This window comes from Micropterus dolomieu, linkage group LG11 (genome assembly GCF_021292245.1).
Source record: "Micropterus dolomieu isolate WLL.071019.BEF.003 ecotype Adirondacks linkage group LG11, ASM2129224v1, whole genome shotgun sequence".
Taxonomy (NCBI): domain Eukaryota; kingdom Metazoa; phylum Chordata; class Actinopteri; order Centrarchiformes; family Centrarchidae; genus Micropterus; species Micropterus dolomieu.
Window position 1 is genome coordinate 2142718 of NC_060160.1, and position 27303 is coordinate 2170020.

A 27303-nucleotide genomic window follows, 5' to 3' on the forward strand; every position below is an offset into this window, starting at 1 on the left:
ATAGAGACAGAGCTACACTTTCTCACCTCATGTCCTAATTATAAATCTTTATGAGAGAATAAATTCCCGAACACATCCTGATCTCCAATCTAAACCAGACACACACAAACTCCCCTACTCATTAGGAGAAAACCCCTAATGCCAAATAATTGCAGCAAAATTTAACTCCTCATGCCATGAAGTGAGAACAACCAGCGGAAACTCAGGCTGATATAGAAGAGTGGTTCTCAAAGTGGGGTCCGGGGACCCCCACAGGTCTCCAACGGGTCCCCAGCAAAAGGGGGAATCATTTATTTTCACTATAATTCCATACATAAGTGACATGTTGACAGAATCTATAACCATTTGGGTCATGGATTTCATCCACTTTCTAGAATAAAACATTTAAAAGACAAAATCCTGTCAGAGGGGGGCTCCTGGTCTAATTTGTGTAAGTTTAGGGGTCTTAGACATGAAAAAGTTTTAGAAACATTGATTTAGAAAATAAATAAATGTTGTTTATGTTATTATTATTAGTTAGTTGTTTTAATAATTGTTCCTTGGAAAAAAATTGTACAATGTACAATTTTATTGTACATATATAAGGACTTTTAGTTTTGGCAACATTGTTTTACCTGAACATTCATGCCAATATGGCACATTGGCTTGAATTTGAATTGGGAGAGAAATAGAGAGACTTTTAGGGTTTTAGTTCTTTTGTTTTATTTATTTAATGAACTGCATGAAATGAATTGTTCTTTTGTATTATCTTTTAAGCTTTGACAATATTATTCTTTGACATTCATGCCAATAAAGCAAAATGGAATCGAAATTTAATTGAGAGATGTTTTCACAATAATAACAATCATTATTGTTTGTAATAATTGTTGTTTTATATCATTGTATTATTTATTATTGCTTTATATATTTTTATTGTTAATATATGACTTTCTGCTTTGGCAACACCGCTGATTCTAAACAATAATGCCGATAAAGCAAATAAAGCTTATTGATTGAATTGAACTGGAGAGAGAGAGAGAGAGAGAGAGAGAGACAGGTGTGGATCAAGAGAGAGAGAGAGAGGGAGAGAGAGACCCTGAATGGAAAGGTAGAGCGACATAGACTCAGAGTGTGGGGAGGAGAGAGAGAGAGAGTCGCCATTACTGCCTGGCAGTGAGAGGGGAGGGAGCAGAGAGGACCAGGTTTCGGCTTACAGCGCATACCACACGAACAACACCAAAATACGCTAAAATACAGGCAAAGCAACAGGAGACTACACCTTCACCCGATCACGACTTGGGGTTTCAGTCGGAGGACACCAAGGACCGCGGACTGTGGGTTGCAAAGAAAGGAGTTTCTTTTTGTAATGTGGGAAATGCTTTCTCCTCTTTTCCGTGGTATGTGGATCTGGGAGCGACCATGTTATTAGGTGGGTAGGGGAATGTGTTTGGACCGGGATTGGGGACTTCATTAGCTTAGCTGGGACTCTTTTCTTGACCCCGGGCTTGCGCTGTCTCGGGTCTAAGGAGACCCGGGTGAGAATATGACACTGTGTTTTTAAAGTTAACCACAGGTTGTGATTTTATTTTATTTTTTAAAAACCGCTTCCTTCCCAAACGTGAAGCTCAGGGGGTTGGTGATGCTAAGCTAGCTAGCCAGCCGACTCTCCCCTCTCTCTCGGCTAACAGCTAATGTTAGCTAATCGGAATTGGAAAGGTAGGTTTTCTCTCTCTCTCTCTCCTGAAGTAATCAGGGCCAAACCAGGCCGAGCCGGGCTTCACCTTCTTCTTTCCCAACCCCTCCAAGAGGCTTGATAGCCGCCGTGCCAAACCCCCCCCCCCCCCGTGCTTGTGAATGTTAGCTACGGTGCTTTTTTGACGCATTAACGTGTGTTGGTTTTAATTAAAGCTTTTATAAAGTCATTAACGTTAACTCCCGTAGCTCTCTTTACCCCGGTCTTCCCCCCCCCCCCAATCGTGGGGTTTGTTTTTCGTGATATCCACCTTTTCCAGTTAGTGGTTATTACACCGTAACACACGGGAAATCTTCCACAATGACTTTGGGAATAAAAAAGAAAATGCACCAAATCCAAGTTGAGAGCCTTCACACTGTGTTGGCTTTTATCTCTTGTTATTATTTCTTAGTTTAACCTATTTTAAGTTGCTGGGTTGCCAGTTTTCAACCTTAACGTCCTGCTAATCTGCTAGTAACATTAGCACAGGGGGGGTGGATGGATGGCTGGAGGGTCAGATCCAGGAACACCTTGAATTTTCCCGACATTAATCAGGCTGTTTTTACCCCAAAACGTCTCAGCTGTGATGAGAAGTTCTGATTAACTTTTTTTTATTATTATTCTGCAGTCAGTCAGCTCCGTGGGTTTGTCCTGCTGCAGCGCTGCATGCCATTTGCATTGACTCGGACTGCTGCAGCTTCCTTTGCCCTTTACCCAACTCTCTTTATTAAAGGGATAGTCCGTGTCTTTTTTATCTTTTATCTACAGCCCCTTTGCAGTCCTCTCATTCAGATTGCATGAAGCATCAATTGTGTTTCAAAATACCAGCTAGCTGCTTTGTTGTCATCCTTTTTTTGAAGCCTCTACATCCATACTAAGACTCTGTTCATCATTATCATCACAGTCAGTTTTTGGCGAGTCTCCCCAGCCTTTTCTCTTGAACGGGGAAGCAAAGCTATTGATCTGCTTAATAATACTGAGCGTTAACAGCCGTCCTGCTGGCAATCTTCTGATTTCCTATCGGGGTAGTGTGTTAAAAGAAATGTTTCACGTGTATTTTGTGGTCCATTTGACAAGCACAGATAGCCTTGCCGGTTTTAGCACTATCAGAATTGACAGAAAAGGATAGGCACGTCTGCAAAGCTTTAAGACCATTACTTTAATGCATATTGGTATTGGCATATGCTAATATAGTGGGATGTGTTCGATACTCCTATCAGTTTCAACAACATAAGGGCATTGGTCCCGACAAGTCCTGTTTTGAGTAATGACACAGTTGATCGTAACTGTTGGCCTATAAACTGCTGTTCTTACATCATCGACACCTTCGGGAAGGGAAAGTCAGATGAGGCTTGGCTTCAGGTCTGGACTTGACTGTAGAGGATGGTGACTGTATTGATTGTTTTTGAATGAGCTTTGTGCTTGAATACATGTGAAATTCTTCTCCTAGAAGCACCAGAGAGTTGCCTTTCACATAGCTTTTGATTAAATCAAAGCTATTATTTTAACAGGCAAAGATGTTTTTTTTTTTTTATTGAGCAATGGCAGTGATCTATCAAATTATCCACAGCCCACTTAAAAAGATGGCTTCACCTCTTGTCTTAACCTGGACTATTTTATACATATTGAGACTAACATTTCAGAAAGTCATTTCTGTGTTATGTTCTGTATTACAGCTGTAGTTCCTTGAATTATGATGAGTTGGCTGAAATTTAAAACCGCGTTACGCAACTTTGTGCGCCAGCAGCTGAAATATTCTATTGACAGCTAATGGTTTAAAAATTTGAATGTCAGTACCCAGGAACCTGCGAGGCTGTGTCTGTCATGATTTCAATGATAAGCAGAGAGGGAAAGTTGTTTAGTGAGAGCTTTCTTTTTGCTTAAAAAGGAGGCAGTTTGGATTTTTTCTCTTAAGTTTTGATTCATCTCTTCCTGTGGGAGGAGTGTTGTCTGTACCCGAGATCAGATTTTCTTCTGGGGAATCATAACGAGTCAGTGGCGCCTCATTTAAAATAGATGGGCCGCTCCTCTCTGTTGGACCCCTGCTTTGTGATTTAGGCATTTTTAGGCAGATTTTAACCTAAAAATCCAGCCGGATGCAGCTTCAAAAGGTCTACCATCCTTGGCAGTGTGTTCTGCTCTGTTTCAGGGCTTAACAACATTTAGTCATCTCTAAAACCAGCTTGCCAAGTGATACCTTAATCCCCCCTGCAGCCTCACAGTGAATAGACTAATCGTGATGCACAAGGCTACTTTTAGCTGTTAGTGCGGCACACATACAGTTTGTGCTGTATTGTTTGGCCGTTTGGCTCCATCCAGGTGTTTACAGTAAACAGCTAACTGGCTAGCACTGCTACCATTCCTCTTGTCATACATGCATGTTAACATTTATTCTCGAGTCTTGTGTATCGAGCCTCTGTGTTGACAGCAGAGTGAATGTAGACTTGGCTGATGAAGATGCAAAACAGATGTTTGGATTTGGGTGACTGATCTTCTGAAACACTGTGGTTTGGATGGGAATCGCAGGAGGTATGTAGGCCCGGGTCTGTAATAATCATCAATAATTAATAGATTTCAGTTGTTGCAGTTGATGGTTTTTACTCTATTTCCAAGTAAAGATTCCACTTTTTTAGTAGTTGCAGTGTCACCAGCGAGAAGAGCTTATGTTTAGTGTCTGTTTTAGTTGGTGGGTGGACTAAATAACAATTTAAAAAACATCACTTGGACTTTACTAATCTGTGATGGGCATTTTTGCCATTTTAAAGTCAACAATGAATTAATAAATCAATAATAACATGATTATCATATTGTCAGTCATCAGTCAGTAATAGACGTTGGAACTACAAATGGAAATGTAGTTTTTGCCCTAGTTGAATACTGCTTGCAAGCATTAGGTCCACAGTGCACTGGTGCAGTGCTTCACCTGTGCAAAAGCTCAGATACGCTTGCTGCTTCCTACAGTCAGGTGTGGCACATGTAGCAGCAAATAGGTTATTGTAGGGGCTACAGGTTAGAATTGCAAACCTGACAGACCTGCTGGTCGGTTTGCTGTCTGACATCATTTCATGTCCTGGGTGTGTTGGAGGGAATAGAAGCTCCTTGTTGGAGGAACCTAAATTATAAAGGAGGTGACTAAACCTTTAAGGCACCTTACCTGTAGGTAATTGAGCAACCTTCCCCTAGTTTACTCTTAGATTATGCACAAGTTTATCTGTGGTCTCACAAATAAGAAAATGGTTTCTGTGATCTCTTTTTTATATATATATATATATATATGTTAGATAATTGAATTCAGTGTGTAACATCCATTTATCCTTCTTGTTTTGGAGTTCTGAATACATTTCCATGTGTTGTGTCTTAAGGTTGCTGTAGATCTGCTGAACTCAGAAAAGTCAGTTTCCTTGAACAAAGCCCCTGCACAGGTGACATCATCACCTTGGTATCTATAAACAGTCAGGGGAAACCTCATTGCTTCGTCTCAGTGGACCAAATTCCTACTCTGCTGCAGTTTCTCAGGCTCAGCATGCCGTCGTGCTGCAGCGAGCAGTTCCAACTCATGCAGGCAAATTCACTGGCTGATTGCCATCGTTCTGTAAAACACAACAATGACTGACTTCTCTCAGCAGTTGTCAGTTATCAGCCGCTAGTTAGGTCATGGAAGACTTTAAGCTTATATGACTGTGGCAATCCCAGATAATACTGACAGAAAGGTGGCGATCTGATTCGTTTGTCACATTTTTACTTTCTACAATCTGTAATTGCTCATTATTGGTTTTGTGAGTAGTAAAACATTTCCTTTGACCTGGTTATTAATGTAGAATAGACCGTGTGCAAGCAGCAAAATCCTTTCGTCTCACAAATAACTGAGAATGCTAATTAGGCTGGGAAAACTGAGTGAGGTTTTTTTATAGCCCCAAAAATAAAACCAAAACAAACTGGACTTCAGAACCAAGACTGGACACAATGTGGGCATTCAGTGGTAGATCACGTTCACATCGTTTGGTCCTGCTTCATCTTACAGTCCTTCTGGGCTGATGTTCAGGCTGCCACTGAGAGTATGTTAGGATTTGATGTTGAGTTTTGTCTCTCTCTACTTAGGAAACATGTCTAAGGAGCTGGATATCAGAGACAAATAGTCATTAAAAATCCCCATGGTAGCAAGCAAGATGGCAATTACAAGACGCTGGCTTTTTAAAGAGCCTCCCAACCTGAACCAGTATATAGATATTGTAAACAGCGTACAGTATGGAATGTATGACATTCAGTTTAAGATTACAGAAAGAAGAGTATTGGGCTAAATGAGATATATATATATATATATACTTGACTAACGAATAGTCTGACCAATGAAACTATACTAAATGCAATTGTGAGACATAAACTTGTGTGAAAGTGTACAACATCTGTGTAAATCATCCAATGTAACTGAGTGACCTCATGTTAATTGTGCTATGTAATAAAGGCTGGGCTGAATAAAGTATATAAAAAATAAAAAAAAAAGACTACCAATTAGGATTAATAATCATGTCAGGCAAAATAATCAGGATTATACGTTTTGCCTTAATCATGTAGCCTTAGGGCGTGCTGATGGTGATAGCGAATCTGTGAACTGATTTATTTTCTGTTTCATTTTCACAGCGAAGCAAATCATTTCTAGGTCAGTGGCTGTCAAAGGGCTGGAGTTGCATGCCATTTTTATCCTGCCTTGGCACAAAATTGGTTGAAAGCACTTATTTTTTCACTGTGAGGGGAGAAGTGACATTGTCGAGCATGGTCCATGATTGAATTACTAGTCTTTTCTCTTATTCAAGTTGCACTGTCACACTTTAGTTTTTGTCTTCTTAAAAGTCCATTTTGATATTGCAGTTTTTAAAACACATTTTCTCTTGTTTTTTTTTAGAGAAATCCATGAGGCTTTTTCTATACAATTTTATATTATAAACCTATTATTGTTGTGTTTTCAGACCAGCGCGTTTTATAACTAACACGAAAGGCCTTTCAGTCACCTTTTTATTAAGCTTTTTCCACTTAGGAGGGATTATTTTGTCCTGTACAAGTGTGATAATGTGTACCTTTTGTCTAATTTACTGATAACTGTGTAATGCCACATTAACATGTCTGATTTGTTTTGATTCACCACACCGTGCACCATCAACATTTGTGTCCCAGAGGGAGAGCCACAGAAACAAAAAGCTAATTATATTATTTGTGATAAGGAGACTCGAGTGCTCTGAGGACAACTCAGACTGCAAATATGTTTTTGTTTTTTCTTGATCTTTTCCTAATTGTGAATTCTATGTTTTGCAGGCAGGTGATAAAAGGAGGAGCCGGCTGTTCTATCCCAGCTTAGAGAAGACCCAGGATAGAAACTGGGAGAGATACATAGAGTTGGAGGGGGATTCACCACTACCAAGGGAAATTAGGATGAATGTGTCTCTGTACCATTGACAAGCTGAACTGGAATGATATCTTGACCTTTTTTCCTGGAAGTGACCAAGTTAGCGATGAGCGGGGGGATATAATGGCCAAGAACAAGGATGCGCGCCCCCCGACATTCGCCGTCAGCGTGGTTGGCCTCTCGGGGACGGAGAAGGAGAAGGGAAATTGTGGTGTGGGCAAGTCCTGCCTATGCAACCGGTATGTGCATCCTGATGCGGACAGTTACTACTCAGAGCACACCTCAGTGCTGAGCACAATAGACTTTGGGGGGCGTGTGGTTAACAATGACCACTTCCTGTACTGGGGGGAGGTGTCCCATCGAGGGGATGATGGGTTGGACTGCAAAATCCAAGTCATCGAGCAAACAGAGTTCATTGATGACCAGACGTTTCTTCCGCATCGGAGTACAAACCTGCAGCCGTACACCAAACGCGCAGCACAAACCAAGCTCCAGTCGGCGGAGAAGCTTATGTACATCTGCACGGACCAGCTGGGCTTAGAGCAGGACTTTGACCAGAAGCAGATGCCTGATGGGAAGCTGAACATCGATGGCTTTGTGCTCTGCATCGATGTTAGCAAGGGTTGCAATAGGAGGTTCGATGACCAAATGAAGTTTGTCAACAGCCTCTACGCCCAGATTGTCAAGTCAAAGAAGCCTATTGTCGTCGCTGCCACAAAATGTGATGAGTGTGTGGACCAGCACCTGAGGGACCTGCAGGCTTTTGTTGCCAACAAGAAGAACCTGCTGCTAATTGAGACGTCAGGACGCTGTAACGTCAATATAGAGCTCTGCTTCAACGCCCTCATCCAGCAGCTGGATAAAACAAGGGGAAAGCCAAAAACTGTGCCATACCTGGAGGCCTATAAAGTCCAACGGCAGCTTGTTGCCTTAGTGACAGATAGATATGAGAAACTGATGGTGCACACGGTGAGAGATTATCACACCACATGGAAAACAGTGGTTAATAATCTCAAGGGCCAACATGACTATGACGAGTTCATCACCTTGGAGGGCACCAAGAAAGCACGCAACATGTTCACAAAGCACATTGCACAACTGAAGCACGAGCACATCAAGAGGAGGAGGGAAGAGTACCTGACAACACTACCGAAAACCCTTAACAACCTCCTCAATAACCTGGAGGAGGTGGAACACCTCCCATGGCCTGAGGCACAGAGTGTGATCCGGAACCGACCTGATTTCCAGTACTGGTTTGTGGTTCTGGAACATACGCCATGGGATGAGACGGATCACATTGACGTGAGTGACCGCAGGATACCCTTTGACCTCCTCAATACTCCCGATGGTGAGAGAATTTACCATAACCACGTCCAGCACCTGATGTCTGAGAAGAGAAGGGTGGAGATGAAAGATAGGTTCAAGAAGACACTGGAGAGGGTTCATTTTATCAGCGCAGGGCAGCCTTGGGAGGAGGTCATGTGCTTTGTCATGGAGGACGAGGCCTACAAGTACATCACAGAATCAGATAGGAGGGATGTTTACTGTAGACACCAGCAGGAAATAGTTGAAAGGGCCAAAGAGGATTTTCAGGAAATGCTTTTTGAGCATGCTGAGCTATTCTATGACTTAGATCTGAATGCCACCCCCAGCTGCGACAAGATGAGCGAAATTCACAGTGTGCTAAATGAGGAGCCCAGATACAGAGCGCTGCAGAAACTTGCCCCAGATAGAGAGTCACTCCTCCTCAAACACATTGGGTTTGTTTACCATCCCACTAAGGAGACATGCCTGAGCGGGCAGAACTGTGTGGATCTGAAAGTGGAGCAGGTTTTAGCGAACAGGCTTGTGCAGCTCGACCACGGACCCTCTAATCTCTACTATAACAGTGCCAACATCGATAAGATCAACCTCTGCCTCCTTGGAAGGGAGGGTCTCTCACAGGAACTAGCCAATGAGATCCGAGCTCAGTCCACAGATGATGAGTACACCCTTGACGGTAAAATTTATGAACTGGAGCTCCTTGCTGTTGATGTCAACTCCACACTGCTCTTCAGCCATGCGTGGGTTAATACTTTCAAGCCACATGGCTGCTTTTGTGTGTTCAACTCCATAGAGTCCCTCAACTGTATTGGAGATTGCATAGGCAGGATCAGAGCGGAGATAGCACAGAGTAGGAGAGATAGGTTTGCTAAGCCACTACCATTTATTCTCATCCTGGCAAATCAGAGGGATAGTGTTTGCAAAAACATACCTATCCTGAGGCACCAGGGCCAACAACTGGCAAACAAATTGCAGTGCACCTTTGTTGACATCCCTTCTGGGGCCTTTCCACGTAAATTCACCGAGTTCCAAATTAAGCAGGGTCTCCGAGCGGTGCTTGATGGCCTAAAGCATAACTTTGATGTCTTGGCCCCGCTGCCCTCTATCAAAGACATGTCAGAGACGGACCTTAGGATAGTCATGTGCGCCATGTGCTGGGATCCTTTCAGCGTTGACCTCATCCTCTCGCCTTTCTTAGACTCACATTGCTGTAGCGCGGGGCAGCCAGGCCAGAGCAACACACTGATACTGAACAAGATCATCGGGGACAGCAGGAGGAGGATCCAGGTCACTGTTCTCTCCTATCACACTGCTATCGGTGTCCGCAAAGATGAACTGGTGCACGGCTACATATTGGTCTACTCTGCCAAACGGAAGGCTTCCATGGCGACCCTGCGGGCGTTCTTGGCCGAAGTCCAGGACGTGATCCCCGTCCAGATGGTGGCGATCACAGACAGCCAGGCAGACTTCTTTGAGAATGATGCCATTAAGGAGTTGATGACGGAGGGGGAGCACATTGCCACAGAGATAGCTGCCAAGTTTACAGCACTTTACTCACTGTCACAGTATCACCGGCAGACAGAGGTTTTTACACCCTTCTTCAATGAAGTGTTGGAGAAAAAGCTGAGCATCGAGAGCTCCTTCCTGTTTGACACCTCATCAAGAGAGTGCACCACTGGTGCTAGCGAAGACGTCTTCCCCACCTCGCCCCATAGCCATTCCCCGGCCTACAACACCTATTACCCAGAATCTGATGATGATAATGAGGCCCCCCCACCTTATAGTCCAATAGGTGATGACGTTCAGCTTCTCCCCACACCGAGTGAGCGGGCCAAGTACCGGATTGACCTAGAAGGCAATGAGTACCCAGTCCATAGCACTCCTGTTGGAGAACATGAACGCAACCACAAAGTGCCACCACCTGTCCGGCCCAAACCAGTGCTGCCCAAACCTAATGTCAAAAAGCTGGACCCCAACCTGCTCAAAACCATAGAGGCTGGCATGCGGAGCAACCGTAGGATGCCACGTGGCCCAATGGTACACACCGATGATGTGGAGGCGTCAGACAACTATGCAGACCCCGTGGACACCTTGCTAAGGTCCAGGGGCTTTCACAACGACGACATATATGCTGTGCCTGATGACACACACAGCCGCCTGGTCAAAATAAGAAACTCCTTTGGTGTGTTACATGGCCTTCAAGTAGGAGAGGAAGAGAATGGATTTGACAGGAAGTGTCAGGCTGGACGGCGGCCGTCAAAATACAAACATCGTTCTAAAATCTTGTTCAGCAAGACAAAGGCCTACCAAAGACGATTCCACTCTGACAGCGACGGGGAGGAGTCTGGCCCTGCCACTCAGAAAAAGAAAAAGGGAAGAGCCCACCGGGGCAGCGAGGAGGACCCACTGCTGTCCCCTGCCGACCCCTGGAAGGGTGGGATAGACAACCCCGCCATCACCTCTGACCCTGAGCAGGAGGACAAGAAGATGAAGAAGAAGAAGACGCCCAAGACTCCAAAGGAATCAAAAAAGGTGGGTCTTGTCTGTCATGAATCTGACTTTTGCAGAGTTTTAATGGCTTGTCAGTTATATCAGCTGTGTTTGAAAGTGCTTTATAGTGCAACAAAAGACAGAAAGAAGCAAGACAGCAAAGATATTGTAGTCCTCAAAACTGAGAGAACAAGTGTGCATGTGAATAAGAGCAGAAGAGATTGTGTATAGCAATGACTGAGCAGAAGTGTGTGGGTGTGAGATATGAGCAGATTTCTGTTTTTAATAGCCCCGGGACTCATGGTGAGAATAAACTAATTTGATAATTGATTGATCTGCCCCGCTGCTGAAGCGGTTTATGGGCCCCCCCACCTTACAGGCCCCCAGACGATCAATAAAAAGCTTGATAAAAGGCGCACTGTTAAAGACAGTAGGGCTCTGTCTGCATAATCTCAAAGCAGAGGCTGCACCTGTGATAAGATGCCTGTTTATCCTTTACAACTGCTCTCTGAAGGCGTTTCTGAGACTGCTGAGCACAAATACATGAATAGGTCCATATGATCCAGCCACCATCATCTAAAATGCCAAGACAAATACTGTACAACACATGGAGCAATTAAACTAGCACTCTTCTGTAGACAAGCGCACATGTACAAATGAAAGAAAAAAAGACGTTAGCAAGAAAAGCTGTATTTAAAATTCAGTTAAAAGCACACATCGGCACACAGTGCATATACACACCCACACATGAGCATGCTCAATATATTTCAACATATTACAGGTACATTCGCAATAAGAGATAAAAGACTGACCTCTAAATTGGCAATATGAACCGCCTCCCTTATTGAAGGCAGTGCTAGGTGCTATTGGATCCTCAGCCAGTTTCGATAAATTAAATTGATTAACAAAAACAAATATCTGATTTTATGATATTATACACTTTATTGTCCCCGTAGGGAAATTTACCTTGGACTCAAATGCTGACTCAAAATGTTTGTCGTCTTGAAAAACTATTTAGCAATTGTGCACAGTCACACGCAGGCATGCAAGCGAGTGAGCATGCTGCTGCGAATCAGATAATAGTGTGCAAATCGGTATAGAAACAGCCGCCGGCGGTACGTGGCTGCATGAATGCAGGGCATTGTTGGAACATTCAAACTGTCTTTGATAATCAGAGAAGAGAGCGAAAGGAGAACCACAAGGTACAAAGTGGAAGGTGTTTAGTTGCCGTCCTGGCCAATTAGAGAGGAGCCCGAACCGCTGTTGGCATGACAACACTTTGAAGAGCAGAGGAGTGTGGGAAATCAAAGCCACCTCGGTACCTCGTTACTCGTCCCAGCTTCGGTCTTGAATAACGGTTTTGTCTGTTGTCTTCTTTCTTCTCGTCTTCCTCCACATGGACCTCCCTCTGCTTTCTCCCTTCATCCTACTAACTTCTTTTCTGATCTATTTCCCCATTGCCCTCCTCCTCCTCCTCCTCTTCGTGTCTGATATGTTCTGCCTTCTCATTACCCTCTCTCCTCCATTTCTGCTCTCCCTCGTGTCTTCTTCTTAATTCCCTCTTCTTTCATTCCTTTCCCCTTCTCTTAAAACTTAATTTTTTCTTTCCCCCTTTCATACTTTTTTATCACCCCAATCTACTTGTCTCTCCTTCATCATCCCATTTGGCTTATTTCCTCTTTTCCTATCCCTCAATTTCCTCTTTGAACTTCCTATTTTTCCCCTTTCCTTTTCTTTGTATACTCCTCCCTGTCTGATCTTCTCATCTCCTTTCTAATCTCTTCTCCTTTCCGTCCCCCTTTCTCCTCCTGTCCTCCCTCCTTTGTCACCCTCTTGTCTCTTCCCTCCTACCTTCCTTTATTATTTCCTTTACCAATCTAATTCCCTCCATCCTTCCTGCTCTTTCAACCTCTCTCCCCTCCCCTCTACACCTCATCTCACCCCTCTTCCTATTCTCTCATCCCGCCTTTATAGCAAAAATCTTCCAAGCCCCCGAAGCCTCTGTACCCACCTACCCGAAGAACCTGGGAGAGCAACTACTTTGGCGTTCCCCTGCAGAACCTGGTGACCCTGGATCGACCCATCCCGCTCTTCATTGAGAAATGCGTCGACTACATCGAGCACACAGGTGAGTCTTGTGTTTTCGTCTTTTATATCCCACTCGCTTCCTTTATTTTTGTTCCTTTTATCTTTCTATCTGTCTTCCGGCTGTGTGTTGAGGTGCAATCAAGCTCTCTCTGGTATTTTGCAACTCTTGCAAGGTACAGCCGGTTTTGTTGTTACATGCAAAAGCTTTGTGGTTATTTGCTGTGAAAGTGCCTCTCATGTCTTTCCAAATGAGTAACTGAATGAGAGAAGGAGGAGGACATGAATTTAAATTCTAAAGAAGATTCACTTCTCGGCTCTGATGTCACCCATCAAACATGTTTTGTCTAGTCTGTCAGCCTGGCTGCCATTCAGTCCAAGTCCATTTCAATTCAGTGAGTTTTATTGTACCCGGCATTTGATGTGTTGCCAAAGCACTACCGAAATGATTACCAACTAAGATGGTAAAAGATTAGAGATCCAAAATCTGATGGCAGTAGAGAGATTTAAACTGGTACATCCATTAATCAACTGTACACAAGAAATGAGATAAGAAATTGAGATGTTACATGTAAAAACATGTAAGAAAAATGTATGAGTTGGACCTTTGTTGAAGCGGAAAGTACAGCTGAAATAATTATGACCAAACCCTTTTTCCAGCTTCTTAAATGTGTCATTGTGAACTAAATATCTCTTGGGTTTTGGACTGTTAATAAAACAAAACACACAATTTGAACGTGTCACTTCGGGCTCCGCGAAATTGTGATTGGTGTTTGGCCCATATATCAATAATAACACTCGTTAAGAGCCACCATGGCTGAATGTAACATTATGAGCTGTCAGTAATACTATCACTCTCTCCGATCAGCCAGCCTCAAGATCAAATGTTGTTGGTTCAAATCCCCAGACCACCTGGGGAAAAGGTGTTCAACAAAACTTCAACACGAGCATCAAGCGCTCTTGAGGTTGCTTGAAAGTTATGTTAATAATGGGTTTGGAAATGTGAATGAGAAAACCTTTTCTACTCGTGTGCGTCGAAACTACTCCTGCGATGCCCTTGAGCAAACCCATCAACTCAGTTACAACTGCAGAAGTCAGTGGTTGCATCAGAAGAGCAGACACACGCTTAGAGGACTTTCTCTGGAATGGTTTAAAATAAGACATGTGGCCTGTTCGGACATGTCTAGCTCCCGCTGCGTGATGCAGGCACCCAGTGCATGCTGGGTATGTGTCTGGCCTCTATCCCAGCTGTTGTAAAGTGGGCCTTCCCCCAAAGTTTGAGAGATTCCTCAATGAAGTCATGGCTCAGTCTGATAGATATTTATACACCATGTGGGGGACACGTTATCCAAAGTGCCTCTGAGTGTTTTAAGAGGATTTATTTTCTTTACGGATGACTGTAGTGAGATTCAAACCCACAACTCAGACACTTTTGAGTGCCTTGCTCCACACATTTAGCCACATGCAGCTACCCAAACTGTTAATTTTTTCCTTCTGACCACCAAAATGAATATTTTAAACATATTTAATATTTTACGAGCTTGTTGCATAATGTATTTACTCACTTTCCTGCACTCTTTTCCATGTTTAGTGCCTTTCAATAAGCTCTAAGAAGCAAAAGTGTCTCTTGTAGAAAAGAACTCAAAGTAACTTTTCCCCACGTCAAATTCTATTAAATATCTGGTGACGTAATGTTTCCTGTCGAGTCTTTGCTGGGGCGCGTTTGTGTGTTCAAGGGGAGCGGGTAGTTTGGGATTTTAGGATCAGTTCTAGTGTTTGTGAAAGTTAGAGAATGGCTCTTTAAGGTGTGTATATATATATATATGTATGTATGTATGTATGTATGTGTGTGTGTGTGTGTGTGTGTGTGTGTGTGTGTGTATATATATATATATATATAATTACATCTTGTTTTGTAATCATTGTTGCTAAATGAATGTAGGAACCCTCTCAGCTGTCTTACCACCTTTTTATCCCCTTCTCTCCTTCTCCCTCCTCCAACTTAAGCCATATGTGCAGCAAATGTATAGTATGCACATTAAACGGAGGTATTTCCTGTGTTCCTACCAGTGTTCACACGGTGAGTAAGTGTTCGGTTCTGTTTTGAAGGTTTGCGCCTGAGCTCTTTTCGTTCTGCGGTTGTTAATTCCTGTCCTGAGAATCCCTTCCGAATATGTTTTGATATTCAGCTGGATCTACATGAGCTCGCTGGTGGCTGCCAACCAAATTTAGGATTAATCCCAGCACTGTGTGTGTGCGCGGACGCCTGCCAGCTGACTGCAGTGTATTGGAGATTTCATGGCTAGTGCAGTGAAACCCTCTTAGTCCAGACGGTCTGTTGGGTGGATTTAACAGCTTTTCGCCTCCCCTCTTTTTCTGGAATATAATTTCTCAGCAGATGCAGTGAGAACATCTTTGTGCTTTTTTTTTCTTTTTTTAAGCCTGCTGTTGTATTAGGCGTTTCACACCGAGACAGTGTAAGAGCTTTTACACTGTCTCAGGGAGCCTCGGTAGGGGTTGACGTAGACTTCATATACATCCAGGTTGCCTTGGTAGGGTAGGTTTAATCTTACTGTGTTCTAGCTCAGAGGGTGGGTTCGTTCTGTGAACTCTGAGAGTTGTGAGTGAGTTGCTGTCATAGCTCAGTGGTTAGAAAGACTGAAACAAACTGTGTCTGTCTGCAGAGATCCACCCTACTAATGTTTGCTAAAAGAAGATACTCAATCTCTGCCAACTGCAGAGCTGCTGCTGTATCTGACCTCTGACCTCTGACCTCTGAGCCGGGTGGGAGGAAAGAGACTGTCCCTGTTGGGATCATTAAAACATTCACTATTATATTGTGTTTATATATTGTTGTTTTTCCACCAGACAGCAGACACTTGTCACATTAATTGGAGGTGAAAGTCAAAATGTTGAAGCGCTCCTCTCCTGCTTTATGTTGGCTTATTGATTTGTTTTTATGTTTCTGGTTTCTGCCACCTACAGAAACTCAAACTTAATCCGTTTAAGGAAAAAGATAATACCAGACATTTCTCAAAGTATGGTCTAGCTGAAAACTGGGCTGGCTATCTAACCCCAAGACTTTCAGTTCTGACGGAAATATGTCTGTAGCACAGAGGATCAGAAACTGTCAAATACCCTAAGCTGGTGTTGAATGTCTCGTCAGAATGGCTTCAAAACTAATGGTTGGACAAAGCTAGCAATTTGTCACCTCGCGGTCTTGGCGCTTGGGGTGGTCATTATTTGCCCAGTTCTTTTCCAGTTTATTTTATAGTAGGGATGGCCCGAACATGTCTTTTGCCACCAAATCCTGATCCAAGTTATTTAATATTGAGTATCTGCAGGTACCAAATCCCGATCCGATACCAGCATCAGAACTCCAGATGCGAAGCCAATAGCTGTCACATCTAAGAAAGACCTTGTAGGGCAGTGTCTGAAATGTGGCGTCGAGATGGTTGAGCGGCTCCAAAAGAAGGCGAAAACCTGTAATCTTTAATACAGAGATGGGCTGGTCGTCCAACGTGACAAATTCAGTTACCCTCTCTGTAATCTTTTTGGCCATCTCGCTGTCTTGAGGAAATCTTTCTTTTTCATCCAGGTTCATCCAGGTCATAGTTATACAAGGAAAGTTAAAATCAAGGGCAACTGGACTTGGTTGAAGATACTAGAAGATGTTTTGTCCCTCATCCAAAGGACTCATCCTGAGTAGAGAAACTCAGCTATTTAATCTCTGTGGAGTCGTTTGCTTAGATCATCGATGGTTCGTTAGTGCTCCTGGCTGTTGTAACGACAGTCCTTATGGTCGGTAGAGCCACCCGAGGCAAAGTCTGAACGACCATCGTTTGCATCGTCACCTGCGGCCAAAAGTGAATGTTTGTTTAGTTTCCCGGGAAGTGATGAAAACAAACGTTCACTATTCTTCAGTATAATTTTTTGGCATTTTTGCATAAACGACAATTTAATCTGTAATTAAAAGTGTTTCAGATTAATCTTTTGTTGTTAAGACTAATGGATTAATCAATGAATTGTTAAACCTCTGCAAAAAAATATTCAAATGATGAATCTAGAATTAAAATATGTACCTTTAGTCGCAGCCCGACTCAGTCTGTGTAATGTTTTTTTGTGGCTGTAGCGTAGAGCGGTAATCTCCGGAGGCCAGACTGCTGGTTGGTTTAGTTTAACCACATGTAATGAGCTGCCGGTCGAGAGGCAGAGAGGTGACGATAGCTGTTTGTGGTGCCTTTGGTGTCAGACCTGAAAGTGTGAGAGGGAAAACTGTGACTTAACGTGTGTGTGAGACGGAGCGTGGCTGTAAATGTGACAGAAAGTGTGAAGCTGTGGTTCTGTGTGTGACCTTTATTTGGGTGGGTTTGTGTAAGTGATAAGACTGTGTCATGTGGTTTGGACGTCAGCTCGCTCCAATAGATTAACGCAGATCTTATACTTTTTTCGGGGTATTTTTCAGGTGAAAACTCCACATGACATTTTCCAGGAATCGGCTAATTAAGTGTACGTCTGTGTCAAAAGTTTGCAGCGACAACGAGCTATTGAAGACACTGTGAAAGAAAATGCCGCCATTAAATAAGGATGGTGTTTGTTCTCCGCTCGCTGCCTCTCTGAAGATGATAACAAGCAGATCTCTTCTAACGGCAAACAGTGTGTTCCAGTCACCACATCCTAATTATAATTGAAATAACAGGCTTCCCAAGGGCCTTGCAAACCCTTAAAGGTTTGTAGATATTAGGACAAATGAACCAAAGCCTTCAAGGATTCTGGGAAAACAATATGAGGCCTTGAAAACACCTTTTTAAATTAGAACCGAGCATCCGAATTTATCAGCATGCCTCAGCTGTGTGTCTGAGTGCGCACTTGAAATCTGCATTAAAACCTTGGGATGTTTTTTATTGGCTTGACACAACGCATTTAATCAAAAACATCCATAATGTCTTTATTGTCTTATGTCAGAAAATGATTAAAAATACGTCTACTCTGATTTTTTATTTAGAAAGACATTGTCCTTGAAGTTTTTTTTCCAAGGTGATTCCAACGTGGAGAAAACTCTTCCGCAGTTGTCTGATGAAATCAAGACTCCTCATTACATTAGAGAGTGGTCATGTGAATCACATCACACTGTGGATTGTTAAGTATTTCTAGCTGTTTCTCTGCACTGTAGATTAAAACCCTGCTCCCAATTTTTAAGAGAAGCCCGGCTTACAATCTGATTCTTCTTCACCTGACTTATTATTATTATTATTATCAGCATGTTGTCAGCCTCACATGCACACATACATGATAATTTATTGTCTCTGGTAAAACTGTGAATATACATGCCTGAATGAGTGTCAGCCAGGGATGACACGATACCAGAAATTACAAAATTCGATACTAATACCAGTGAAATTCCACGATTCTGGATACCTAATTTCGATAAAACAAAATAATAAATCCTGTGTACTTCTTTAATAAATTATCTGGTATAGTTCAATAACACATATCCACACACACACACACCTCTCTACTCAGAGTGCAAACAGTAGTTTAAATTTACTGACACGGTGACTGACCGTTAATCCGAAAATAGTTATTTAAATGACATTACGACACAGACTGGTACAGTGTTTCCCACACGATTTTAAGAGACGATGGTGGGCGGGCCTCAGACCCCCTTGGGGTTAATGCATTTAAAGTTAAATGCATTAATTTGGTGCAAAATGAAGAGGCATGAAGAACTTTGTACGCTTCATTTGATCATAAGCCCATTGTATAAATGGTGAAGAAACAGCAACAAATTTATTTAATGTTTTTCCATCAACCCTAAATCACAGAATAGAAAATAATTTCCAATTTTATTGTTGTTTTTTACTTTTAATGGACACATGTAATATGTTTTTATACTTTCTGTGAATACAATCCAGTTGATCTTATTTCCATCCTGTATAGACGCGTTATTTTGAAAATCGGACGTTGTCACACGTGTTTCCTCCTCTTGCTAAATTCATCCAGTCCGACCCAGTTTGATAAATAATGTTGTATGTGGTTCTCGTCCGGCGTAACATGAAGACTTCACAGCCTCTCTTCAGGTAGTACTCTCATACTGCAGCACTTGTCTTTGTAAAGAGACAAACTGACAGGCCCCACCTACACTACTGGATTTTGGTTTTAAAAACATTTGCACCTCCCATCCAGACTAAAAACGGCGAAAACGAAGACCTAAAACGGAGAAGTTTGGAAACCCTGCAGACCGCGTTTTGCATTTCGAAACTCCGGAGGGCGTTTTAGTGAAGACGGGCAAAAACGGAGGAATTTAGATACGATGAAGCAGACACTCACGCTCTGCTCTCTGATTGGATCTTATAAGTCATGGAAAGCAGAAACAAGATGCTACTGACTTAAGTCTATCTGCCTACACTTGTAGGCTACTGTGCATGTCGCCGTTTACTTTGCAACGACTCCCAGTCTGTTTTTTCCGCCGCCGCAGTGCCGTGTTACATTCAGTAACAGTCCCAGCTCGTTATTGGTGCATGCAAAAAAAATCTAGTCTGATTCTCCGTCTGATTTTCTTCATTCTTTCGTCCAAATCTTCTGTAACTAAGGAATAGACGATCTGCTTTATGTTTACACTGGCACGCGCATGCCCAGTGTACCTGAACGGCCACTAGATGTGCGTTTTCATTTTGTTTTAATGTAGACGGAGATCAACTCTGATACGCAGCTAAAACGCTGCTGTGGACGGGGATCATATTCGTTTTAATTATCCGCTTATAAACTAAAACGGAGTAGTGTGGATGGGGCCAAAGTCGCTAACCTGCCTGTCAGCTCGCTCTGGGCCGTTGCACTGGATTTACCATAAATTGTCGTTAATCGTTAATTAACGGGAAACACTGCTGGTAAGTGGTGAGGACGGCAACCTACTACTACAAGATATGTTTTCATTACGTTAGAATAAACTTTCTAGCCTTTAGCGTTTAGCCACTAAAGGCGTAACGTCGTATGTTACATAGTTGGCCAGGCGACACAGCAATGTCAGCTGTCTTAAACAAAAATTATGGGAATGCAAAGTACTGTCATACATGACTACTTACTGTTTTTCTTTTGGACGGGTCGAGCAGAGCTGTACTTGTTGCCTAGAAAAATGAGTACGACATGCATTCAGAATCTCGGTATTGACTCTGTGCTGAAGTATCTGTTTTTGTGACATCCTTAGTGTCAGCGTAAATGAGTGGGTGTTTTATATAAAGGAGTCAAAAGGATTGTATCTAAAGGAGAGTTTGTTTGTTAGTCTCTGCAGGACTAAGCGTGGTTCTGCCCTGGTTATCTGTCATAGTCACAGGTCCTACACTTACATTTCTCCAAAATGCAGCAGTAAGGGGATCAGGCTTTTAGACGGCCACGGTTTTACCCAACTGTACAAGGTCGAGCGCAAATCTCAACTCTGTATTTTCAGCGTTAAGCTCTCGCTGTTATCCGGAATGACTTACAGAGAGGGCAACGGCTGCAAAGACTTCAATTTTTCTACTAGAATCCAACATTAAAGAGCCGAAGGGTCAGAACCGCGGAGACCTGATAATACTCCGGAGAGAGAAGTGATGTGAGGAAGAAATGAAAGCTAAGAAGAAGGTGAAAGGATTTATTTTTTAAAAAGCGAGATGAGAAAAAGAAACAGTAAGGGGAGAGACGGTGACATGAAGTGCTTCTCGAAGGTTTCCTGCCCACGCACTCCGCAACCTCCCTCTGTATGACAAGTGAACTCACAGATATTCAGATAGCAGTAGTAGTTGAGGAAAAATGTCTGCTTTAGTGAGGAGAAACCAACGCAGCGTGTTTAGTCTCAGGTGACCGAGCGGCTCAGTGGTTGCACGACACGTCCCCGATAACAAAAAGTCACTCTGTCCGACTGTCCTAGAGGGGAGACATGATGACGTCCGGCTTGCTCTTGCTGCTCAAATGCTCTCTGAGCTGTTAACCATAAAATAATTTCAGTAGTCTGCAGAGTTTTAGTGTCTGCTGATGTTTCAGAGGCTGATGAGGGTAAGAAAACACTCATTATCTTTGGCATTAAAATGATAAAGTATAAAGATAGTTCCACCATTTAAACCTTTCACCCTAAAACCATTTTATTAACATGCAGCACAAGAGTGAATAATTAACCATGAGTGCTCACCGATGCTGGGTACGGATGCAAATTCTTCATATTTTATATGCCTACCATGTTGCCCTTTTGGCTGCACGGTAGCACCGCATCACTGCACAAGCCAGCTTATTTTATTTTTTTATAAACGCATACTTAAAAAAAAAACCCCAAATAAAACAACGTCTAATCAGATGGAAAACGGTTATTCTCTTGATTAATTTTTCTTCATGATAAAATACTGAAAGGGGTATGGAAAGCAGTGTAAGCGAGGCGCTGGCTCACTTATTTTATTCTTTCAAAATGCTCTTTGTTCACTCAAAAATTGCTGACATCTTAGTATTTAAAAATGGCTAAAGCACACACGCCCCTGGCTCCAGTCTGCACCAGTTCAGGCTGCATATATTTTAATCTAGAATATGTGAGCCTCTGGTTCTATTGCACATTTGTTATAACGTCCAGTGAATTAAATATCACTCAAATTTAACTATACAGCCCTCTGTGATTCCACTAACAGTCCCTGAAACTTAATTTTTGGGCAACTTCTGGGTCTGAAGCCAAAACTTAAAAGGCACAATAGGGTGGCTTTTTGTCAGGTCTGCTTACATAAAACATCAGAACATCAGTTTGGCTTTTAAGAATAAAACCTTTTGATGAACTGGGTCTCGGAGAAGAAGTGGGAGTCTTTCAGATGACGAGCAGACGGCTGCGACTGCGTGAGCGAGGCCACACGGCTCTCTGCTGCCGAACGCGATTAGAGAAGTTTTATTAAATGTTTCCTGTTCCCCAGAGACATGAAATGGTATTTGGCACGAAGGTTGGAGAAAGGAGAGAGAGAGAGAGAGAGAGAGGCAGAGCAATGATTAAATGGCTTTTTGATGTTGATGCATTTGGAAGTCCCATTGGTTGTTATCTTCCCTGGCACTTAGGATAATGTGAGGAGGGATGGATGGATAGAGGGAGGAGAGTTTTCTGCTTTTCAAATGAACCTCCATCGGCTATTTGACTGAACAAAACAAGTCTTAAAGAAAGTTTGCTTGTGCAAGAATTTGAATGCAGTTTTATGTAATTTATCATTTTAGTTTAAAATCTTCTGTTTGTGTAATCATTCCTAATCAAAACCCCTGGGAACTGGAATATATTAAACATTTGGTAATTATAACAGCATGTGTAGTTTTGCTTTAGAGATGCACAATCAGTGTAGAGATTCATGTCACTGCTTGCAATCCCAGCATGTTTTTATTGGGAATGTTTGTAAGTTTGAATCTATTTGACAAGACAAAGCAACAACAGATTGAGATACATTTAAAATATGAAATAATCCATTTGAGAACATTGGAATCCATGTTCTCAGTATGGATATCATGGGACCGATGTATGATGAAGTGAGGAAGAGAAAAAGAGAGTGACTGAGAGACTTGAACATGCTCAAGTTTTGCACTGCATTGAATTTGCCAACGCAAACCTCATTTGGAAGTGTTTGCATGGACAGACTCCTCAGGCTCTCCGTGACATGTTGCAGCCGTTAAAGGCCGTTGGGATGTCAACTAGAAATACTGCTGCAGGGAAGTGTAAAATATCATACAGGAAAAAGTCCTTTGGCCAGACTTCCTTTTCAATCAAGGCAGCCAAGACCTGGAACGAACTGCATATTGAGCTAAAAATAGAACAAATTCATCAGCATTTTTAAATTAAACTGAAGAACATTTTAAAAGATAATCAGTCATGTACCCATGTGGAAGGGTGGGGTGGTGATGGTGGTAGAAGGGGGCCGTTGGTATACATGTATATGCTCAAATATTTGAATGTGAGTATGTTTGTTTTACATTTGTATTTTTAAAAGCCTATCTAGGGATCTAGGGCATTGGAAATTCTCATCCGTCCCTATCAAATAAACAAAATATATATATGCAGCGTACAAAATTAGCACCAAATGCTGGTAAAATTTGCAAATGGCTGGTAGATTTACTTACTTACTTACTTACTTACCAAAAAACAATGGTAATCTATTCAGTGGTTACACTGAGCATTCACTATCCATCGGCTGGTGGCCAAAAAAGTAAACTTTGCACCCTAGACAAAGTAAATATTCGTCCGTCTTTCGTCTGAGACGTTAAACCGAGGTCCTGACTCATTGTGGTCATTAGGGATCCCAAGGCACATGTCGCAATGAGTAGGAGGTTCCCGGTGTCCTGGCAAAATTCCCAACCTGGCTTTCTCCATCTGGCCATCTAATCATCCCCCAGAGCAATTGGCTCAACATTTCACTCCCTCTGCGCCTCAAGCTGATGTGTGGTGAGCCTTCTGGTGCAAAAAATGCCTGCCGTGCATCACGCAGGGTGCCACACATTGGTGTTGGTTGAGATGAGTCCCCCCCAACTTCACTCTTAAGCTCTTTGAGTTTCTATAATAAAGCGCTATATAAATAAATAATGAATTATTATTATTATTATTATTATTATTATTATTATTATTATCAATAATAATCGGACTGGATTTTAGCAAAGTTGTTGACTTGAGCAAAATCAGCCACAAGTTTCACAGATGGATGTTTAGCCGCTAGCTATAAATGTCGACGGGATGTTAGCAAACTTACTTGCCAACTCCTGCGTCAGTTGCTGTTTAGCTTTGTTGGCTAGTTTGCCACCCAAGTTTCAAGCGTGGTTATGCTGCTGCTGCTGCTGCTGCTGCTGCTGGGGGAGAGGCGGCGCTGGTGTCGAGCCGGAGCCGGGCGAGAGGGCAGCGTAACCGGGCTCAGCAGCCTCAATGGACGTTATGTTAGCTAATGGCAAAGGTGTTTGCAATCTCAACATTTTTGTCTTGTAATAAACAAGTTTTACTGTATTTGAGAAATGTTTTACTGCCATTGAAATACCAAAGAACATTTTACTTAAACAAAGAAGAAGAGATTGAGACACAGTTAGTGAAATAGTCCAATGAATTTTAGATTTGTTAATTAATGTAGAAAATAATGACACTCAGTGATTTAGTATTTAATTTAGGGAATATGTTATACCTTTTTTAAGAATACCTTTTTAGTTTGAATCATCAGTATTTATAATAGACAGCCGCCTGGATGTCTAATTTCTCACGTCAGTAACGCCGATTTGCGCACGTAACTTCCCTCCAGTCAGTTGTAACGATGCTCAGTTCGTAAGGCCCCGTAAAAAGGAACGGAAACCTCAGCAGACTTTTAACTTTCACTCTGAGCTCTGCTGGAGAATTATTCAGCAGCCATGTCAACCGAGCTTCATACAAAGCTGATTATTGGCTATTTTCAGCCTGCTTTCCAGTCAGATCACCGCTCCTGAGTTTGTAGCGGAATAGAGGGATTTTCACTGCAGTGAAATAGGTTTTTATAAAAAAAAATTGATATATTTCTGAGCACATCTTTGAAGAATGTAGTCATTCGGTTGACCCAGAGTTTGGACAGAGAGCTTTCAGAATGATATAAGAGGCCACAAAAACACAACTGACAGGAGATGAAAAATAATCTTAATATACTGTGTTCTTCCACCCTCCCCTGTCAATCATTCTCCCCACTTCTCTTTATTATATCTCTGCCTCCAGCTCTCTGCGCTCCAGCGGAAGAGAGTAGAAATCAGCCGAAGTGAGAGTTCAAGTTGAAAATTGATTGGCTGTTGGCATGCCTCCCGTTCTCTACACACACACATTTCTTTGAACGCGTGCTGGTGTTGTGATGCGATCATGTGTTTGTGTGTTGTTTTCCTGCTGGCAGCTGGCGTCACGTCATGGAAACACCCTGACTGGGCTTCCTGTTCAATGGTCTGAGCGGCCAGTGCTCCCAGCAGCCCGATGGGACTGGTCTAACTGTCTGACCTGTGGCCTTCTGGTGTGGCTGTCCTGTCTGGGAATAAAAACACATTAATAACTCTTTCTGTCCAAGGCTTTTGTAAAACGAATAATCCACAGCTGCGCATGAGATACCGACAGGAGAAAAAAAACTGCAGACTGCACAGTTGAAGACACTGCAGGATTTTGCAGCCTTTGTTGTTATTGTTGCGGCCTAAAATACTCGATTTTGCAGCATCTTTTCTGTAATATTTTGATGTTCTTGGGTGTTTTTTCGTGATGAAATTGAGGGAGTAAGTGAAAACTGCAAAGGTAGATTTATTTAATCTTAGAATTATAGTTGAATAATTAAAGGTAAAAGTACTTTATTTGTCACATACATAGAGCGAAATTCGTCCTCTGCATTTAATCCGTCCCTGAAGGGAGCAGTGAGCAGCTACTGTGCGGCGCCCGGGGACCAACTCCAGATCGAATGCACTGTCTGGTCAATGGCACTGACTGAAGAACCTGATGGTGGGGGAAACCGGAGCACATGGGGAGTACATGAAAACTCCACACAGAAAGGCCGGGGCGACTGGGGTTTGAACCCGCAACCTTCTTGCTGTGAGGCCACAGTGCTTTCCACTGGTTCACCGTGCCGTGTTAAAAAGTCCCACTAGGATTTCTCGAGCCTAACCCTAACTCTGCATATTTAAACCAGCTTAGCTAGATTCTTTCAGCAATTGCGGCTGACCGGGATGCAGCAGCCTGTGTCACAGTGGTTTGTCTCATCTGACGTCCTCCGTGCGTTTCTGCCGCACACAATCTGGATCCTGTTCTTCACGGTCCCTTGCTGGTATTTTTATAGTCAAATGTGAGACGTTGGTATCACATGTTTGCTGACGCATGACGTTTTGGCGAAAAACGCCGATGACGGGTCAAGTTTGCTATATCATATTCAGATATTAAGATAAGATACGCCTTTCTAAATCCCCCGTATGTGAAATTCAGGTTGACACAGCAGCACAGAGGAACGTAAAATGAATGAATCATTTAATTTACATTCCATCCTCCGACCAGCGGAGGCCTGACGAGGAAGGTCTGAGATGCTGCAGTTGGACCCTCTTGGGAAGAGCAGCCGTATTCAACACATTAGCGATGATAACTCAACAAATAATGTTTAAATAACCTGCAGCCATATTGAACCAAAACAACAGGCATTTTTGAATTTCCACACATCAGATGCAACGCCGTGCAGCTGCCTCATCCGTCTACGTCATTGGTCACAGCCCACGTCTCCTTTTAGATGCTGTCACGCAGCATGTTTTCGGTTTTCCTTTGTTAAAGTGAACGCTGCACGTTTACACGCAAGTCTAATATTTTCTGGTATGTTCGGGACAGTCGAAGCAAAGAATTTGTGTCAAAGCATTTTATGAATCGATGAATCGTTTCAGCCCTATAACTGAGGCTAACTGGTTTCACAGCTTTAGCCATGCATCCTAAATATGTCCAAGTATATGAGTCACTGGCTGCTCTTTGATTCCCGCTTAGAGTGACGACCTGGAGGCGGATGTTGGGTTGAGTTTTAACCACATGTAATAAACCACCAGCTGAGCGGCACAGAGGTGTTGGGAGCTATTTGTGTTGCTGTGGTTTCTGAGCAGATAATTTGTGTGTGTGTGCTGCAGGATGTAGTTGTGGTACGTGTGGTCTCACAGAGGTGAACCTACGTCTGGGGTGTTGCTGGTGGTTAAAGAAGATGTAGGATGTGTGTGTGTGAATGACAACCTAATTTTAGTTCCTTGAGTGTCTCACCGTGATTCAGTTCAAAATTTAAACACGCTCACAGTTTTTAATTCACATTTCATATCACACACACATATTCGACATTACATCCCGCTCCCTAGCCCGCAGTCTTAATCTCTTCCCTGTGGATTTCCTGGTCACCGACTCAGAGACACTAAGCGATAGGAAAAAAAAGCATGTGTGTGTTTGTGTGTGTGTGCCTGTGGCTGAATATTTGAGCAACGCACTTCTCCATTAACCCCCCACCCCACCGCCCATCTCCCTGCCTCTCTCTCTGTCATCCTGGTGAATAAGTGAAGCAGGGACTCTAACCTCTTTTATCCAGGCGCCTTCCCCTCCCTCTGGGCAAACTTGGCTCTTTCTGCCTTCCTCGCTTGCCCTCTGTTTTTCTTTTGGTGTGTTTGTGTGGGGATGATCAGCCCGCTGAGAGAACAGAGAGAGAGAGAGAGAGAGCGTAAAGTGGCCATAGTGCCGCCTTTGTTGTTTAGTTAACTGAATGTGATTGCCTGTTTTTGGCTTCAGCAATATCCCAACCACGACCTTCTGTTCTGTCTGTGACTACGTCCACAA

General features: G+C 42.8%; 2 protein-coding genes across 5 annotated transcripts in view; one reads left to right on the plus strand and one right to left on the minus strand.

Annotated features, from left to right (window-relative positions):
• Window positions 1-27303, minus strand: part of kcnh5b (potassium voltage-gated channel, subfamily H (eag-related), member 5b) — a 1142829-nt gene that overhangs the window by 517870 nt on the left and 597656 nt on the right. The gene's annotated exons all lie outside the window — the stretch shown is intronic.
• arhgap5 (Rho GTPase activating protein 5) overlaps window positions 1146-27303 on the plus strand; it is a 73602-nt gene continuing 47444 nt past the window's right edge. Inside the window, exons 1-3 of one of the 4 annotated variants that reach the window (XR_006827085.1) lie at window positions 1146-1408; window positions 7019-10963; window positions 12895-13050. Coding sequence is in view for 3 of the 4 variants with exons in the window: in XM_046062566.1 (XP_045918522.1) it covers window positions 7140-10964; window positions 12897-13050 (3979 nt within the window). In the remaining variant the exon portion in view is untranslated. Of the gene's footprint in view, window positions 1409-7018; window positions 10965-12894; window positions 13051-27303 lie in introns of all 4 variants that reach the window. The other 3 variants (XM_046062566.1, XM_046062567.1, XM_046062568.1) reach the window with 3 other exon arrangements.